Genomic DNA, 17,705 nt, shown 5'->3' with positions numbered 1-17,705 from the left:
ATAATGCTTGTAGCAGCCACGGCCGCTGCAGGTAAGAGCGGTGGGGCAGTCGGTCCGCTGGGGCGGATTTTGAGAGACGATCAAGAGGGAAAATGTATTATTTATTTAATTTTTCCTTGTGGCCTTCTCTCGAAATCCCCCAAGCCGGCCCCAATGCCCCACCTATCTTACCTGCAGTGGCTGTGACCGGCCTGTAGTGACCAGTGAATGGCTCTATCAGGGCTAGAGTATGTTCCTCGCTGTGGCAAATGTTGGGCCAACTTGGCAGGATGGGCTCCTGATGAGATGGAGCCGAGTTAGTGGATACCGAACTGGGCGGAGAAGGAGACCTGGCGGATGGTTGGCGTCTGTCTTGGTCCTCATTGGCTGCCCGGTTAGCCATATTGTAATCATTTTTTAGACATTTAAGGGATGAGACGTTTGGCTAAGCTCAGTTGTTCTTTTAGCCTATAGATAACTTTCGGAACTCTTGGAGAAATGCCATTTGGCTTCTAGATGGTGCTGGGAACTTCCTTACACTCTATAAAGTTTTTCTTCTGGATACCTCCTCTTTTCTCCACCTTATTTATTTTCAAGTTTTACAGAGCCCCTTGAATTGTTTCCCTTGCTCAGTGAACCAAGGGAAGGGACAAAGATGTGATTGATTGTGGTTAAAGAGTGCCAAGAACGTGTAGGGCTCGGCTACTATGGTGAAGTATTTGTCTGCCAACAGACTGCGGAAGGTGAGGCTGGACCCCTTCATCAACCTCTTGAACAGTGAGTGGGCGAGGGAGGTGGATGGAAGTCCTTCTTTGGTCCAGTAATGAGTCAATAAGATGGAGAGGCTAAGACGTTGGAGTGCGTGGTTTAGATGAGATTAGACTTGCAAGTGATAACTAACAAGGGCGAAAATGTATGTAGCCAATAGCAGTCTCGCTTTTATGGGTTATGTTCGTGAGCATTTGACCTGTGATACGATTACATTGAATCAATTTTTATGTATAATTCAGTCTTTGTTGTATTATATTTTGTGTTAGGTTACATTACAGCGTATTGACTCATTTGAAACACTTGTACAACGTCCATATAAATTTGCATTTGCCAAGACTGCTGTGGGGAGGCGGTAAGCATCAGCGTAGGTGAATTCGGCCACTTCGTAGCACTTCCACTCTGTATGTGCCCCTCAGAGTGTTTCACACTCTAGCACATTGCGACAGCGAATGTTGAGACTTCGGTCCTATCTTTCGCTGTTCCTGATTACTCCTTCACCGTCTGTAATGAATTCTTATTTAATTTTATGATCAGTATTTCCACAATACCTGAGGTCCTTTTTTGCAAAAAACAATAGGTGTTTCCGAACAAACAGTAATTTCGAAATACCTCATCTAACAATCTTTAACAATCGCTATTTCCATAGTTACCACCAATACAATAATTGTATTTGTGATCTCCAAATGCACAAAAGATTTGTTACTTCTTTTTGCAACTTCTAAAATATGTTTCAAGACAGCAACATTCCTTAATTTCACATTCATAATTCTACAATAACCAATTCACTAATCAATGGTTTCAAAATAATCAATGGCACAATTTACAATGTAAGCAATAAATAATTCCCCAATCGCTAATTTGCCAATCATTAGATCACTAAATACACCATCGCTAATTTCACAACGACTAGGTTTGCATTTTCTAAACAAACAAGCACTGGCTTCGTGATGTACCCTGTTAACCCTGGGTGGTGCTGCGTACACCCTTAAACCCAGGGTTTATGGTTATGTGTTCTGCCCTATTATGATGACATATCGTTCGCCAACAAACCCACGGTCTATGGTTATGTGTTCTGCCCTCTAATGATGCTGTGGCATTCGCCTTTAAACCCAGGGTATAGGCTTATATGTTCCACCCTTTTATGATGGGGTGGCGTTCGCCTTTAAACCCAGGGTCTAGGGTTATGTGTTCCATCCTATTATACGGTGGATATCACCTATAAACCCAAGGGTCTAGGGTTACGTGTTCTGCCCTTCTATGTTGCTGTGGCGATCGCCTGTAAACCCAGGGTCTAGGGTTATGTGTATCACCCTATTATGATGGGGTGGTAAACTCTTTTAAACCCATGGTGTAGGGTAATGTGTTCCGCCCTATTATGATGCAGTGGCTATACGCCTTTGAACCCAGGGTCTCGGGTTATGTGTTCCACCCTATTATAATGCATTGGCATTCACCTTTAAACCCAGGGTCTAGGGATATGTGTTCCGCCCTATTGTGATGCGATGGCGATCGCCTTGAAACCTAGGGTCCAGGGTTATGTCTTCCGCCCTTTTATGATGCAGTGGCAATTGCCTTGCAACCCAGGGTCTAGGGTTATGTGTTCCTCCCTATTATGATGCTGCGGTGATCGACTTGAAACCCTGGGTCTAGGGTTATGTGTTCCGCCCTATTATGATGCGGAGGCGATCCCCTTGAAACCGGTGTCTATGGATATGTGTTCTGCCCTATTATGATGCGGCGGCAATCGCCTTTAAATACTGGGTTAAGGGATATGTGAACCGCCCTATTATGATGTGGCGGTGATCGCCTTGAAACCCAGGAACAAGTGTTATATGTTCTACCCTTTTATGATGCGGCGGCGATTGCCTTCAAACCCTGGGTCTAGGGATATGTGTTTGGTCCTATTATGATGCTGCAGTGATCACCTTGAAATCCAGGGTCTAGGGATATGTGTTCCATCATATTATGATGCGGCGGCGATCGCCTTGAAACCCAGGGTCTAGGGTTATGTGTTCCATCATATTATGATGCGGCGGCGATCGCCTTGAAACCCAGGGTCTAGGGTTATGTGTTCCGCCCTATTATGATGCTGCAGTGATCACATTGAAATCCAGGGTCTAGGGATATGTGTTGCTCTCTATTATGATGTGGCGGCGATCGCCTTGAAATCTAGGGTTAAGTGTTCTGCCCTATTATGCACAGTGATCGCCTAGCAACCCAGGGTCTAGGGTTATGTGTTCCTCCCTATTATGATGCTGCGGCGTTGGCCTTGAAATCCTGGGTCTAGTGATATGTGTTCTGCACTATTATGATGCGGCGGCGATCGCCTTGTAACTCTGGGTCTAGGGTTATGTGTGCCGCCCTATTATGATGCGGCGGCGATCACCTTGAAACCTTGGGTCTATGGTTACGTGTTCCGCCTATTATGATGCGGCGGCGATTGACTTGAAATCTAGGGTCTAGGGATATGTGTTCTGCCTTATTATGATGCGGTGGCAATCGCCTTGAAACCCAGGGTCTAGGGTTATGTGTTCTACCCTATTATTATGCGGCTGCGATTTCCTTGAAACCTTGGGTCTAGGGTTATGTGTTCCACCCTATTATGATGCATCGGCAATTGCCTTGACACCCATGGTCTAGGAATATGTGTTCTGCCCTATTATGATGAGGCGGCGATCGCCTGAAAACCCAGGGTCTAGGGATATGTGTTCCGCCCTATTATGATGCTGTGGTAATTGCCTTATCGCCTTGAAACCTTGGGTCTAGGTCTATGTGTTGCGCCCTATTATGATGCAGCGACAAACGCCTTGAAACCTTGGGTCTAGGGATATGTGTTCCGCCTTATCATGATGCGGCGGCGATCGCCTTGATACCCAGGGTCTAGCATTATGTGTTTCACCCTATTATGATGCATTGGCGATCGCCTTGAATCCCAGGTCAAGGGTTATCTGTTCCTCCCTATTATGATGCTGCGGTGATCGCCTTAAAACCCTGGGTCTAGGGATATTTGTTCTACACTATTATGATGCGGTGGCGATCGCCTTGAAACCCAGGGTTTAGGGATATGTGTTGTGCCCTATTATGATGCGGCAGCAAGCGCCTTGAAACCCAGGGTCTACGGATATGTGTTCCACCCTATTATGATATGGCGGCGATCGCCTTGAAACCATGGGGCTAGGGTTATGTGTTCCGCCCTATTATGACGCGGAGGCGATCGCCTAGAAACTCTGGGTCTAGGGATTTGTGTTCTGCCCTATTATGATGCGGTGGCGATCGCCTAGAAACCCAGGGTCTAGGGTTATGTGTTCTGTACTATTATGATGCGGTGGCGATTGCCTTTAATCCCAGGGTCTAGGGTTATCGGATTTCCACCCTGTTGTGATGATGTGGCGATCGCCTTTAATCGCAAGGTCTAGGCTCATGTTCGGCCCTGTTATGATGCAGTGGTACTCTCTCGGACCAGCGTTTAGCTGACTGGAGAGGGCGCACCACAGACAGTCATTGTGTGTGTCTAATAAACATCCATTTCATGATACCCGGTGTTGACTGTATCTACACAATACTTTGCAATCTGTATTTTCAAAACTTTTTTTGCCTGTTGGTGTGTTGTTGCTTCTGTTTGTGCTTGTTGTCATAATGTGAACGTGCCTTTTAATGTTGTGTGGTTAGGACTGCAAAGTGGAAAAGCTACAACTTTGAATTGCTTTGCAAAGTCCAGGCTCTATGTTTGATGAAAGGGTGCATGATGACGTGTTCTGAAAATGTTGTTCTCATTATCGGGGCTTAGGAATGCCTTAGACAGGAACGAGGGAACTGGAGGCTGATCAGACATTTCTGTTATGAATGTTATTGACCAGGGTGAGTTTTAGTCATGTAGTGGTGTATGATACAGAGCACCTTCAGCAGATGCAGCATACACACTCTCACCAGTGTATGTGATGGGGAGCTAGACTGAACTGGTATTAGTGGAAGATTTAATAAAAAACTGCAGTTGCATCTGGAGGTGGTTGCAATCTTTATTAGCAAATATGTCAATATAGCCCCCAAGTTCAGCCATGAGTGGAAGCTGTAAAAAACTGTACTATGTGGAATCTAGCCAGCATTTAAATTTGGCTTATAGAACATTAGGCAAATGCTTGCGGTAGTCACTTTACGGTGGGTGACAAACCACTTGTGGCCCCGTTCAGGTCCCTGGGATTCTCATTTGCCACGGAGTCCCAGCAGAGGCGCAACTAGAGTCAAATTTCGGGGGGGGGGAGGCTTAAAAAATATTTCGGGGGGCCGAATCTTTAAGCAACATACAGAGTGGAGCTGCAGGGGATCTTAGAAGGGGTGAAACAACAGCAAGGCCTCATTAGCATGCAAATGGTCATTTAAAGACCTGTGAAGTGCTCGGGTGTGGCAGCGTGTGTGTTCCCGGGAAGCTGTCTCATCCCGGGCGCACGACGGGGGGGCTGAAGCCCTTTGAGTCCAATGGGTGTTGTGCGCCTTAGTCCCAGTGTCTAGAAGTCATCTGCAGTTACAGTGACAGACTTTGACAGACTCACTAGAGGAGACCAGCGGTGTGCTTTTTTTTCATATAGCGACAGCGAGTGTCAACCCCTGTGCCCATTCTAACGCTGGCTCCTTTTGCATCCTCTAGGGTATGACGCCGCTCATGTATGCCTGCGCAGCTGGAGACGAGGCCATGGTTCAGATGCTCATCGACGCCGGAGCCAACTTGGACATTGCGGTAAGTATGACGGAAGAGGTATGGTGTCGCAGCCAGGGTGGCTGACTCCGGAGCATAGGGGTTCACGGTTGAATTCCTGGCGCCGTAGGCAGGTTAGCCGGTAACCTTGTGACTCTGGGTAATAGCGCGCCTAATCTTCCCGACGGCCCCAGCGCCAAGACACCTCGCCTGTGGTACCTGAGCGCTTTACAAATCCTGGAATTATGATTATTAGGAAGGGTGTAACAGTTGGGTTTGGTGCTTTCCTACATGGCAAGTATGAAGGGCACAACAGTAGGGTACAGGGCTTTCCTTCGTCTTAAGTATGAAGGGTGCAACAGATGGATATGAGGCTTTCCTTTGTGGTAAGTATGAAGGGCGCAACAGTTAGGTACAGTGCTTTCCTTCATGGTAAGTAAGAAGTGCGCAACAGATGGGTATGAGGCTTTCCGTTGTGGTAGGTATGAAGGGTGCTACAGTTGGGTACGAGGCTTTCCTTTGTGGTTAGTATGAAGGGCGCAACCGATGGGTACAAGGTTTTCCTTCGTGGTAAGTATGAAGGGCGCACTAGGTGGGTACAGTGCCTTCCTTCATGGTAAGCTTGTAGTATATAACGGGTACGGTGCTTTCCTTCGTGGTAAGTATGTAGGGCGCAAAAGATGGATACAGCACTTTCCTTCGTGGTAAGTTTGAAGGGCGCAAAAGATGGGTACGGCGGTTTCCTTCGTGGTTAGTATGAAGGGTGCAAAAGATGGGTACAGCAGTTTCCTTTGTGGTTAGTCTGAATGGTGCAAAATATGGGTACGGTGCTTTTCGTCGTGGTAAGTTTGAAGGGCGCAAAAGATGGGTATGGCGCTTTACTTCGTGGTTAATATGAAGGCTGCTAAAGATGGGTAAGGCAGTTTACTTCGTGGTTAGTATGAATGGTGCAAAATATGAGTACGGTGCTTTCCTTCGTGGTTAGTATGAAGGGCGCTACAGTTGGGTACGAGGCTTTCCTACGTGGTATGTATTTATTTATTTAGTGTGTCTTGTATAGCGCGCGGCTACCCCACCGGGGTGTCCGGCGCTTCTGAGAGTGTAAATAAATCTTACTCCTGAAGGGATCAGCAGAAAAGGAAAGTTTTTAGTGCCTTACGGAAAGAGGGCTCCTCTGGGATCAACCTGATTGCAAGAGGAAGTTTATTCCAGTAAGAGACGGCACAGACCTGGAAAGTTTTCCCTACAGAACGAGTTTTATTAAATCTGGGAGAGATAAGAACATTTTTGGTGTCAGAACGGAGAGATCTCACATTTTTGTAAGGGCGCAGACAGGATGTCAGGTAGGCCGAACCTTGTCCTTTCAAAGCCCTGTGAGCCAAGATTAGGGCCTTGAATTCGACTCTCTTCTGGATTGGTAACCAATGAAGCGAGCGCCGATGAGAGGAGATACGCTCTCTTAGGGAAATACCACACACCAAGCGCACCGCTGAGTTCTGAACTGTCTGTAGACGATGGCATAAACCTACAGACAGCCCGGTGTACAGACCGTTGGCATAATCCAAGTGAGAAGTGATCAGAGCTTGGACTATGGCTCTCCTGGTGTTATTAGGGAGGAAATTGATGAATTTTTTCACCATCCTTATTTTGGAGAAACAAGCCGCCGACACTGTCTGTACTTGGTTGCGTAAAGAGAGGTTGGAATCCCATCTGACGCCCAAGTTTTTTATAGATTCTTTAGGCGAGGGGGGGAACTCAAGTCATGTGGCCACCAAAGGTGGGGGTCCAGGGGAGATGGCTGATGGAAAAAAAGGACCTCCGTTTTCCCTGCGTTAAGTCGAAGGCAGTTGTTATCCATCCACATTGATATTTTACGCAGGCAGTTTTTTAGAGGATCGAAAGTAGACAGGGAGAGTTTATCATAGGCGAACAGGAGTTGGATATCGTCCGCATATGAGGTGGCTTTGATTCCAGCCTGGGCGATCATCTCAGCAAGCGGGGAAAAATAAACATTAAAAAGAAGAGGACTCAAGGAGGAGCCCTGCGGGACTCCCCACTTGAGCGGGCAGCTATTGGACGTGAACGGGGGAGTGAAGACTGCCTGAGTCCTGTTGGACAGAAAGGAAGATAGCCACCTCAAGGCCTGGCCTTGAATACCCTTAGAGTGAAGACGACCCAACAGGACAGAGTGAGAGACGGTGTCGAATGCTGCCGACAAGTCAAGCAGCACCAACACCGCCCTTGCACCTCCATCGAGTTTCCAGCAAACAGCATCGGCCATCTCTATCAGAGCTGATTCCGTGCTGTGGCCATGTCTGAATCCAAGTTAAGAATCATGGAAAGCACCATTGGATTCAAGAAAATTAGCAAGTTGTTTTTGTGCTAATTTCTCCAGTACCTTTGTTGGAGCCGGCAACAGAGATATAGGTCTATAGTTAGCCGGCTCATTAGGATCAGCATTGGCCTTTTTAAGGATTGGAACTAATCATGCATGTTTCCATGAGTCTGGATAGATGCCGGTCTGGAGAGAATCGTTCCAAATGCTGTTCAAAATGGGGTTGAGAAGCGGGGCCAAGGCTTTATATTGTTTTGCCGGCGATGGGTCGGTCGGCGAACCCGATCTACATTTAGATAATTCTACCAGAGAAAGATCAAGGGGGATTTCTTCAAAATTGGTAAAGATCTTGGAAGGTGCTAAGTCAGAGGGAATGATTGATGTGGACTCATTGGAGGGATCAGGATGATTTTTATTAGGAAAGGAGTCATAAATGGCGACAATTTTGTCCTCAAAGAAAACAGATAAGCGATTACAAAGAGATTGGGAGACAGGGGACTGGCGTTTGAGGGCCAAAGGATCAGTGAATGATCTTACCGTCTGAAAGATCTCCCTAGCAGAACCATGAGCATTGCTAATTTTTTCCTCAAGGTGTGTTCTTTTATGATCAATGATCTTTTTCCTGTACTTTTTGAGTGCTAATTTATATTCTGTTTTACTGGCGGGAGAGTATGAGAGTCTCCAACGCCTTTCTAAAAGTTTACAGGCCGGTTTACATTTACGCAATTCTTCTGAAAACCATGGTGCGGAGGGGACAGAACGGAAAGTTTTAATTGACCTAACGGGGGCAATTGAATCAATGGCAGAAGTGATCCAGCTGTTGAAATTGTTCAGCCTAGGATCAAGATCAACGGCCTCCCTCGGAACTGTGGTACCCAACTGAGCGCTAAGACTGACTGGCGAGATAGTACTCCAGTTGCGCCCGTGGGTTTTGGCCTGAACACAAGTTCGTTTTTGATGGAATAAACAAAAAGAAAACAGAATAAAAAGATGGTCAGACCAAATCACAGGGTACGAGTGGCCAATGATTAGGTCTGGCAGATTGGAGCAAATCAGGTCGAGGGTATGTCCCGCCTTGTGGGTGGGGCAATGGACCAGCTGTTCCAGGTCGCCGTCAAGAAGTGTGGAAAGGAAGTTGAAGCTATTCAGATCCGAGGCATCCTCCACATGGAGGTTAAAATCTCCAAGTAAGGTGAAATTTGCGTAACGCAAACTGGCCTGAAGAATATAGTCCAGAAAGACAGGTAACGCGGAGATCTTGGACTTAGGGGGTCGATAGACAAGTAAACCTGAGAAAGTAATATTAGCCTGAAAATGGATACAAAAAGGGAGGGCCTCAATGGAATCAATTTGGGTGTAGGGGAATGAAGAAATGGTCCATACAGATCTATAAATAATAGCAATGCTGCCACCGTGGGTACTACTATTCCTATTCTCACAGTAGATATTATATCCTACAGGAATGGCTAGGGCTAAGGCAGGGTTGGAATCTTCCCCGAGCCATGTTTCCGTCAGGAAAAGAATGTCCCAGTTGTTGTCTGTTAGGGATAGGGCTATATCCAGGGAGTGCTTTACAAGAGAGCGACAGTTAATAAGGCCTGCCTTTATCTTGACATTGTTATTAATGGGTAAGGGCCGTTTAAAATGCGTGCGAAAGGGACAACATAATGCCAAGTTCTCCTCTGCCTGATCAAAATGGCAGGGCATACACGGATATCTAGATAAAGTCAGATCCAAGGAAAGGGAATGTGTAAACGCACAGTGGAATGGTTGTAGATTGAGTAGTGTATTCCTATCATACCTATAGATGGGGGGAGCGTATGGTCTATCGTCCTGGCCACGTTCTGGTCGCGGACGGGCGCAGACGGGCAGGACTCTGGCACAACTCCGGCGCAGGTCCTGCACGTCCGCTGAGCGCGTCCGCTGCGAGGTGACATGCCCTTCCCTTTTTATACTCTCCGCTACAGCACGAGAGTAGGCTTCCCAAGCAAAGATGGCCGCTCTAAGTTTTAGCCCGTCCGGCACACCGCTGACTCAGCCCTGAATCGGCTGAAGTGAGTCTGGGACACCGGGGGTGCGAAGGAAGATCGGTAGGCTCGCCGTGCTAATTAAAATCTAGCAGGCAGCAGCAGGAGTAAATAAGTAAGACCCGCTTTACTATTTGGGCGGATAGGCAGGGGCACAGTAACAGAGTAAAACGCTTCGTGATCAAGCAAAAAATACAGTGCGATATAAAACAAATTTTAAAATGAGGCTATGAGCTACAGACATCAAACAACACAACCTCTCGGCTTCCGCCTCAAGAGGGAGTCAATACACAGCTTAGAATGAAGGGCGCAACAGTTGGGAACGGGGCTTTCCTTCATGGTAAGTATGAAGGATGCAACAGTTGGGTACAAGGCTTTCCTTCGTGGTAAGTTTGAAGGGCGCAACAGTTGGGTACAGGGCTTTCCTTTTTGGTTAGTATGAAGGGCGCAACAGTTGGGCACAGGGCTTTCCTTTTTGGTTAGTATGAAGGGCGCAACAGTTGGGTACGAGGCTTTCCTTCTTGGTAAGTATGAAGGGCGTAACAGTTGGGCACGGGGCTTTCCTTTTTTGTTAGTATGAAGGGCGCAACAGTTGGGTACGGGGCTTTCCTTCGTGGTAAGTATGAAGGGCGTAACAGTTGGGCACGGGGCTTTCCTTTTTTGTTAGTATGAAGGGTGCAACAGTTAGGCACAGGGCTTTCCTTCTTGGTAAGTATGAAGGGCGCAACAGTTGGGTACGGGGCTTTCCTTCTTGGTAAGTATGAAGGGCGCAACAGTTGGGCACGGGGTTTTCCTTCTTGGTAAGTATGAAGGGCGCAACAGTTGGGCACGGGGTTTTCCTTCTTGGTAAGTATGAAGGGCGCAACAGTTGGGCACAGGGTTTTCCTTCTTGGTAAGTATGAAGGGCGCAACAGTTGGGTGCAGGCTTTCCTTTGTGGCAAGTTAGAAGGGCGCAACAGTTGGGTACGGGGCTTTCCTTTGTGGTAAGTATGAAGGGCGCAACAGTTGGGCATAGGGCTTTCCTTTTTGGTTAGTATGAAGGGCGCAACAGTTGGGTACGGGGCTTTCCTTCTTGGTAAGTATGAAGGGCGCAACAGTTGGGCACGGGGATTTCCTTCTTGGTAAGTTTGTAGGGCGCAACAGCTGGGTACAGGGCTTTTTATTTTGGTAAGTTTGAAGGGTGTAATAGTTGGGTACGGGGCTTTCCTTCTTGGTAAGTATGTAGGGCGCAACAGTTGGGTACGGGGCTTTCCTTCTTGGTAAGTATGTAGGGCGCAACAGTTGGGTACGGGGCTTTCCTTCGTGGTAAGTATGAAGGGCACAACAGGTGAGTACAGGGCATTCCTTTGTGGTTAGTATGTACGGCGCAACAGTTGGGTACGGTGCTTTCATTCTGCCCACTGGTTATGCACCAGGTTCGTAGTGGTGTGAAATTGCTACACACTTGCTGCGTTGTGTATCAGCTCTGAAATGTCTCATGGGAAGTATAGATGTTCAAAAGTTCCAACAAACCATCACAATTGGCACAAACGGGGCGGTCGTATTAGAGAGGTTGGTGGGACAATAGCCGTCTAGGCAAAACTAGCCAGTTCCATTCATGTGCACGATTGAAGCCAGTGCCTAATTTGTGCCGGTGGTTGTGGCCGGCCAGCACTGGAACTCTGTGTAAAGGGGAAAACTGTGACAAATGGAGAAGGTAGGAATGTAAAAAAATATGCACAAGTAAGATAAAGAGACAGGCAATGCAGAATGGTGGAAGAAAGAGGACTGTGAGGGCGTACCAGTGGCTAGTTCCTAAAGGAAACTTTGGCCCCTGAATTATTTTTCTATAACTAAAGAAGTACTGGCATGGAGTTCTGGACTTCTTGGTTCCGTCCAGAGGTGTCAGGGTACAACACCCAAAGACCCCGGAGTTCCACCTGCCTTGGTGCACAAATGAACAGAAACACGGGCTTCTCGATGGTGGCGTCAAAGACCAAAGGTTTATTACTGCAGGGACACAGAAGTCATAGATACTACACACGGGCAGTAACCAGGAGCCTGTTCGATTTGTACAAAGAGGGCTGCTCCTTATATACTGTTTTTTATGCTAGGGGCAAATTCTTTACATGTAATACATTCCCAAAACCTTTGTGTCTAAAACAATAAATATTTGGCGTTACACAGGAACCGTCGATAATATCTGAGGCCAAACATTGCGAAAAGAGGTGTTCCCACTAGTTTGTCACAATTCCCTGTCAATATTGCATTCAGGACCCGGACCGCCTCATCGTAAAGTTCGTTACCTCCCCCTAATAAAGATTCAGAAAGAAAGAAACAGAGCCAGGTGTGGAAGATAGGAAAGCGGGATAAGGGATGCTTGTGGGTTGTAAATGGGCAAGGCTACCGGCTTCGGCCGCCTAATCATGATCAGGTACAATGGACACGAAGACCAGTTTGGCAGGACTGGCCTCGGGCAGAGGAGGCAGCCTTTGTCGAGTCATGCAGCCACAGCGTGATCTGGTTTAAGGTGCACGTGTCATGTAAGAGGTGAATCTCCGGCTAAGGCTACGTGTCCTTAATCAAAGTGGAGTGATCAGAGGCTATTGCATATGTGAGGGCAAGGAAACACAAAATGGCGGCCATGATCTAAGATGGATGCCGTGGGTAGATCAGAAATGTGTTCATAACAGGAGTGCTCTTGCTCGTAGCATAGCGAAAACACCAGGATATGCTAAATGGATCATTTGCGGTTCGCTGATACCAATATTATGTATTTCCGACAATATTGAAAACACGGGTTCAAATAGTCACGGAACCGTCACGGAACCTCAGGCCCTCCTTTTGCCCTTACATAGGCAATTACTCAGTCTATGTCAGAATCTAGTTCTATGCTCATCAGGTCCCACGCTGAGATCAGAGTCCAAAACCACTCCATGAAGGACCAGTTTCCCTTGTCTACATGTATGGAGTCTGAAATCTTGTGCAACTTAGAGATCGCCTCATAGACTGTTGGAGCATTATTAGGAATAAAGACACAGCAGCTCGATTGGATCATTCTGCATACCCCACCTCGATCTGCAAGTATAACGTCTAGAACCATACGGTTCTGCAACGTCATGAGCCTATCCGCCTGAAGCTCAGCTGTTAGATTGCTAAGGGCACCAGCAGTTTCGGTAATAGTAGATTCAACTACCCGTGTTAGCTGACGTATGTTTCTACTATTGGCCATAGGCCCCCAGAACGGAAGGAAGCCTTTGAAGAAGTCTCCAGCTTCCTGACCAGCGGTATCTTCCTTGCTGAAGACACCTCTCGCTACTCTTGTTCTGTGGTAATCAGGTGAAGCAGTGTATGTCGGAGGCAATAGTCGAGCAATATAACATGATCCTGAGAAGTCGGCAGGCAACCATGTATAAGCTCTGTCTCGACAAATGAAATAGGTACCCCTAGCAGTGAGAAAGGCAGGGGAAGAGTTAGCCGGAAACACATAAGTCTCTACGCACTCACTCCTCCCTAGCTGAGCTCTCGGATTTCTCCCATTACCTTGCAAACAGACCTGACCTCGGTGAGGTACGACCCAGATTGGAGTTGAGCTTTTACGCTTGCTTTCTCCTAAACTAAGGCGATACTCTGAAGTATTCCAACTTAAATATACTCGCAATTCGTCTCTAGGGTAAGATGGAGTATTATTGACGTCCTTGACCATGTCAATAATTCCCTGGACTAAAGCTTTGTTGGCAGAGTTATATTTAGTGGAACGCGGTGGACGTGGAGGATAGGTCTCAAGGGCATAAGCAAAGATCGTTTGGAAGGCCTGAAATGATCCATTATAGCTGTAAGGCAAAACCAGATATGGAATACCTTTATCCATGGTGTGAGGTATCAAGCCACACACCCAACAGTCTGTCGTGTTAACTACCAGTTGGTGTTGGTGTAAGAGCTGTACAAAAGTGTTGTTGGTAAATTCTGAGCGTCGGGCTTGCTCATGTTCCGGAAACGAGTGAAAAGAGTGTATAGAAGAAACAGTAGAAATAGCAGGATCAAGGGGAGGTACTGTAGAAACTGGCACAAAAATCAAATTTATGCTAAAGACGATTCCACCCACCAATGTTGCTAAAACAATCAAAAATGTAACGGCACATTGCATCAGAAAACATTTGCTATGAAGAATTCTATTAAGTCTGTTTCTGCGAACATAAATCACATTTTCTCGTTGCAGCGCAGGAAGCTCCATCTTCTACAATCCGCTCGCGACCACTGATGATGTGTACGTAGATGAAAATGCCTCTATCAGCCCTGGGAGTTCCCAGAACCAACAGAAAGATCGACCTTGTGTCAGACCCCTGCAAATTCAAACTAGGCACACAGCCACGACCCTACGGCTACCCAGACGGCAAGGCAATTTTAAAAACAATAAACAATAGCAAACTTCCTGGCTAAAGGCAAAAGTTCAATATATATATATCAAAATCACAATATGCAGTTGCCTGCTTTATTTGTCCATATTATGGCTTCTTAGGTTGTATCTCTTCTTCGCTGGTACTGTCTGATCGGAAAATAGTGTATCACTAGCAGCTGTTGCAGAGTTTAAGTTCGCAGATAGTAAAGTTTCTTCTGATGCTGGAGACAAATGTTCAATGTTCAAAGGAGTTTTTTCAGGAGGAGAGTCAGGTTTCAAAGTGTCAGTAATCAATTCGGCATCGCTGAAAGAGATGAACTTCGGTGTGATTTCAGATTCGGAGGCACCAATTCCCTTCTTCACCCAGTCGTCGTAAGGGAGCGGCAACGGAACACGCTTTACGTGAGAAGCGTGAATCCAATGTTTACGGCCAGCGACACGTACGGCTGTCCTCGTTGCCAGTAAGATCTGATAAGGCCCCACAAATCTTGGTTGAAGGTTCTTCGTCCTCGCGAAGTTCTTTATTACGATGAAGTCACCCGGTTTCAGCTGGTGCCCTGGACTCTCCGGAGGTTTTGGCAAGGCATCGAAAACCTGTTGATGAATAAGACTCAATTTAGCAGTCAAGTCGTAAAGGTAGTCTATCAACATAGGATATTCAATGGAGCAAAATTGCTTAGGCCTTGGCACACCCCAGATATTTGCCGGGCGGCCAAACACAATCTCGTATGGACTAAGCCCTATTCTAGAATGTACTGTTGCTCTCGTTGATAACAGGGCCAAAGGAAGTGCGTCTGGCCAGGCCAAACCTGTGGATGCTTGTATTTTGGCTATTTTTAGCTTGAGGGTGCCATTGTAACCCTCGACTAAACCAGCAGACTGGGGGTGGTTTGCACTGTGAAATTTCTGTTTCAATCCTAAACCGGCACACACACTCTGCATAACTTTCCCTATAAACTCACTTCCGTTATCTGACCATACAATCCGTGGCATTCCATACCTAGGGAAAAATTCCTTGAGAAGAATTTTGGCAGTCGATAGGGCAGTGTTGTCCTTTAGTGGGTATGCTTCTATCCACCTGGAAAAAGCACAAACTACCACCAGGACGTACTTTAAATTGTTGCAGCGTTCCATGTGAATGAAGTCTAACTGAATTACTTCAAAGGGACAGGAAGGAGGAGCGAAATGACCAGCTGGAGTTGGAGTTCCCTTGCCAGGATTATGCATCAAGCACACCATACAATTTTTCACCACTCTTTCTGCACACTTACTGATTCCCTCATTCTTCCAGACCGGAGCCAACATCTTACATATCCCTTTAGAACTTATATGCGCTACTCCATGCGCCATCGTCACTACTGCAAGCACATACGCATCGGGCAACATCCAACGCTGCTGTTCTGTCAAATCAATCCAACATCCATTCGAGTCCAACTTACCCGTACTTTCTCTCCATACACGTTTCTCTTCCTCAGTCGCTTCTTTCTGAATCTCTTTCACACTTTCCATAGTGTCTTCACACATTCCAGACTCAGCAATCCATCTTGCAGACGTAGCAACATACATTCTACTCATCATGTCTCTAGCTGTCTGTTTAGCAGTTTCATCAGCAAAGGCATTCCCCCGACCAACATCATCCGTGATTGCTTTATGAGCACTGCACTTCACAATCGCAACTTCAGTCGGTAAGGTTAGAGATTCCAACAGGTCGTTAACTAGCTGACCATGCTGGATCTTAGTCCCATGGGACGTAATGAAACCCCTTTCTCTCCACAACCGGCCAAAACTATGGGCCACGCCAAAAGCGTACTGACTGTCTGTAAACACATTCACTCTCTTTCCCTCAGCTAAAACACACGCTCTTGTTAGAGCTATTAATTCTGCAGCTTGGGCAGAATTCTGACTCACTCTTGCAGTCTCCACAATCGTCTTCAAAGTCGTTACCGCGTAAGCAGCAGTCACATCACCATTCTCCAATTTAAAACATGACCCGTCCACATACAGCGTACCATCTGGGTCGGATAGGGGAGTATCTTTCAAATCGATGCGTCCTTTTGTCTCTTCCTCCGTTTTGAAATAGCAGTCATGTGGCTCGGAATCACTCGACTCTTGATCAGTCGGCAACAATGTTGCTGGATTCAATACATTGCATCTTTTGATCTGAATATGACTCGCTAGTAATGTCAACTCGTAACCAGATAATCTCGCACTAGTAAGGTGTTGTGTCTTCGTTCGGTTCATGAGTGTATCCACTGCATGAGGAACCATGACCACTAGCATATTGTTCATCACCAAACCAGCAGATTGTCGAATGGAAGCTGCAGCTGCCGCTGTAGCTCTCAAACAACTAGGTAACGCTCTGGCTACCGGATCTAATGTTGATGAAAAATACGCACAAGGGCGTTGTTTATCACCAAACTTCTGTGTCAGAACACTCAACGCGCAACCTTCTCTTTCGTGAACGTAGAGCGTGAATGGCTTACTGTAATCAGGTGTACCCAATACAGGAGCTGAACACAAGGCTTTTCGTAATTCAGTAAAACTCTCTTGACATTCATCAGACCATGGCACCGGACTCGGAACATTTTTCCCAGTCAAAGCTACCAACGGTTTCGCTAACAGAGAAAAATTTGGAATCCACTGCCTACAGTAAGAGGTAATACCTAGGAAGGCACGTACTTCTCTCTGTGTGCGTGGAACACTCATCTGCGTAATTGCTTTTATTCTTTCTGGGGTCAACTTCCTTCCCTCCTTTGACAAGAGGTGACTTAGGTAGGTCACTTCTTGGCAACAGTATTGCATTTTCGAAGGAGACACTTTGTGATTCAAGTTAGACAAATGATGCAATAGTGAAATTGTAGCTGCTTTGCAAGTTTCCTTGTCATCGGCAGCCACTAAAAGATCGTCTACGTACTGTACTAGGGCAGAACCTGGAGGAAGGACAAAAGAATCTAACTGACTTTTTAAAGCTTGACTGTAAATTGATGGACTTTCACAATAGCCTTGTGGAGCGCGTATAAATCTGAAACTGCGACCTCCTAGGCAGAAGCCGAAAATATCCCTACTTTCTTCGGCTATCGGAATGCTGAAAAAGGCATTCTTTAGGTCAATAACTGAGAACCATGTGGCTGTGGCAGGAATCAATGTTAACAAGGCAGTAATGTCTGGCACTACAGGAAACTGCGGGATTACAATCTTATTAACTTCTCTAAGGTCTATGACAAACCTATATACTGGAGGTTTTGTAGGGACAGTTCGTTTCAGAATCGGTAATACAGGACTGTTACAGACATTTCCTCTAGTTTCTTCAACTACACCCTTCTTAATCAAATCTTGCACAATCAATAAAAGTGCACGCTCACCTTCACTCGATATTTTATATTGGGGAATTCTTGGAAATTTCACATTCGCTTTCAAAGTTACTACATACGGTGGAATTTCTAGGAGACCTACATCATTAGGACCAGTCGCCCAAAGAGAATCAGGGAGTGAACGTAGCTCCGGCGGGAGTGCGTCCATTGACAA

At 46.4% G+C, this 17,705-nt stretch overlaps 1 protein-coding gene across 1 annotated transcript in view; it reads left to right on the top strand.

Moving 5' to 3' along the window:
• ABTB2 (ankyrin repeat and BTB domain containing 2) overlaps positions 1-17,705 on the top strand; it is a 485,106-nt gene that overhangs the window by 429,235 nt on the left and 38,166 nt on the right. The window contains exon 6 of the mRNA XM_086959586.1: positions 5,393-5,482. Within this exon, the coding sequence (XP_086815712.1) occupies positions 5,393-5,482 (90 nt within the window). The remainder of the gene's footprint in view (positions 1-5,392; positions 5,483-17,705) is intronic.

This window comes from Lissotriton vulgaris, chromosome 2_2 (genome assembly GCF_964263255.1).
Source record: "Lissotriton vulgaris chromosome 2_2, aLisVul1.2, whole genome shotgun sequence".
Classification (NCBI taxonomy): Eukaryota; Metazoa; Chordata; class Amphibia; order Caudata; family Salamandridae; genus Lissotriton; species Lissotriton vulgaris.
This window is presented reverse-complemented; position numbering and strand designations above follow the sequence as displayed.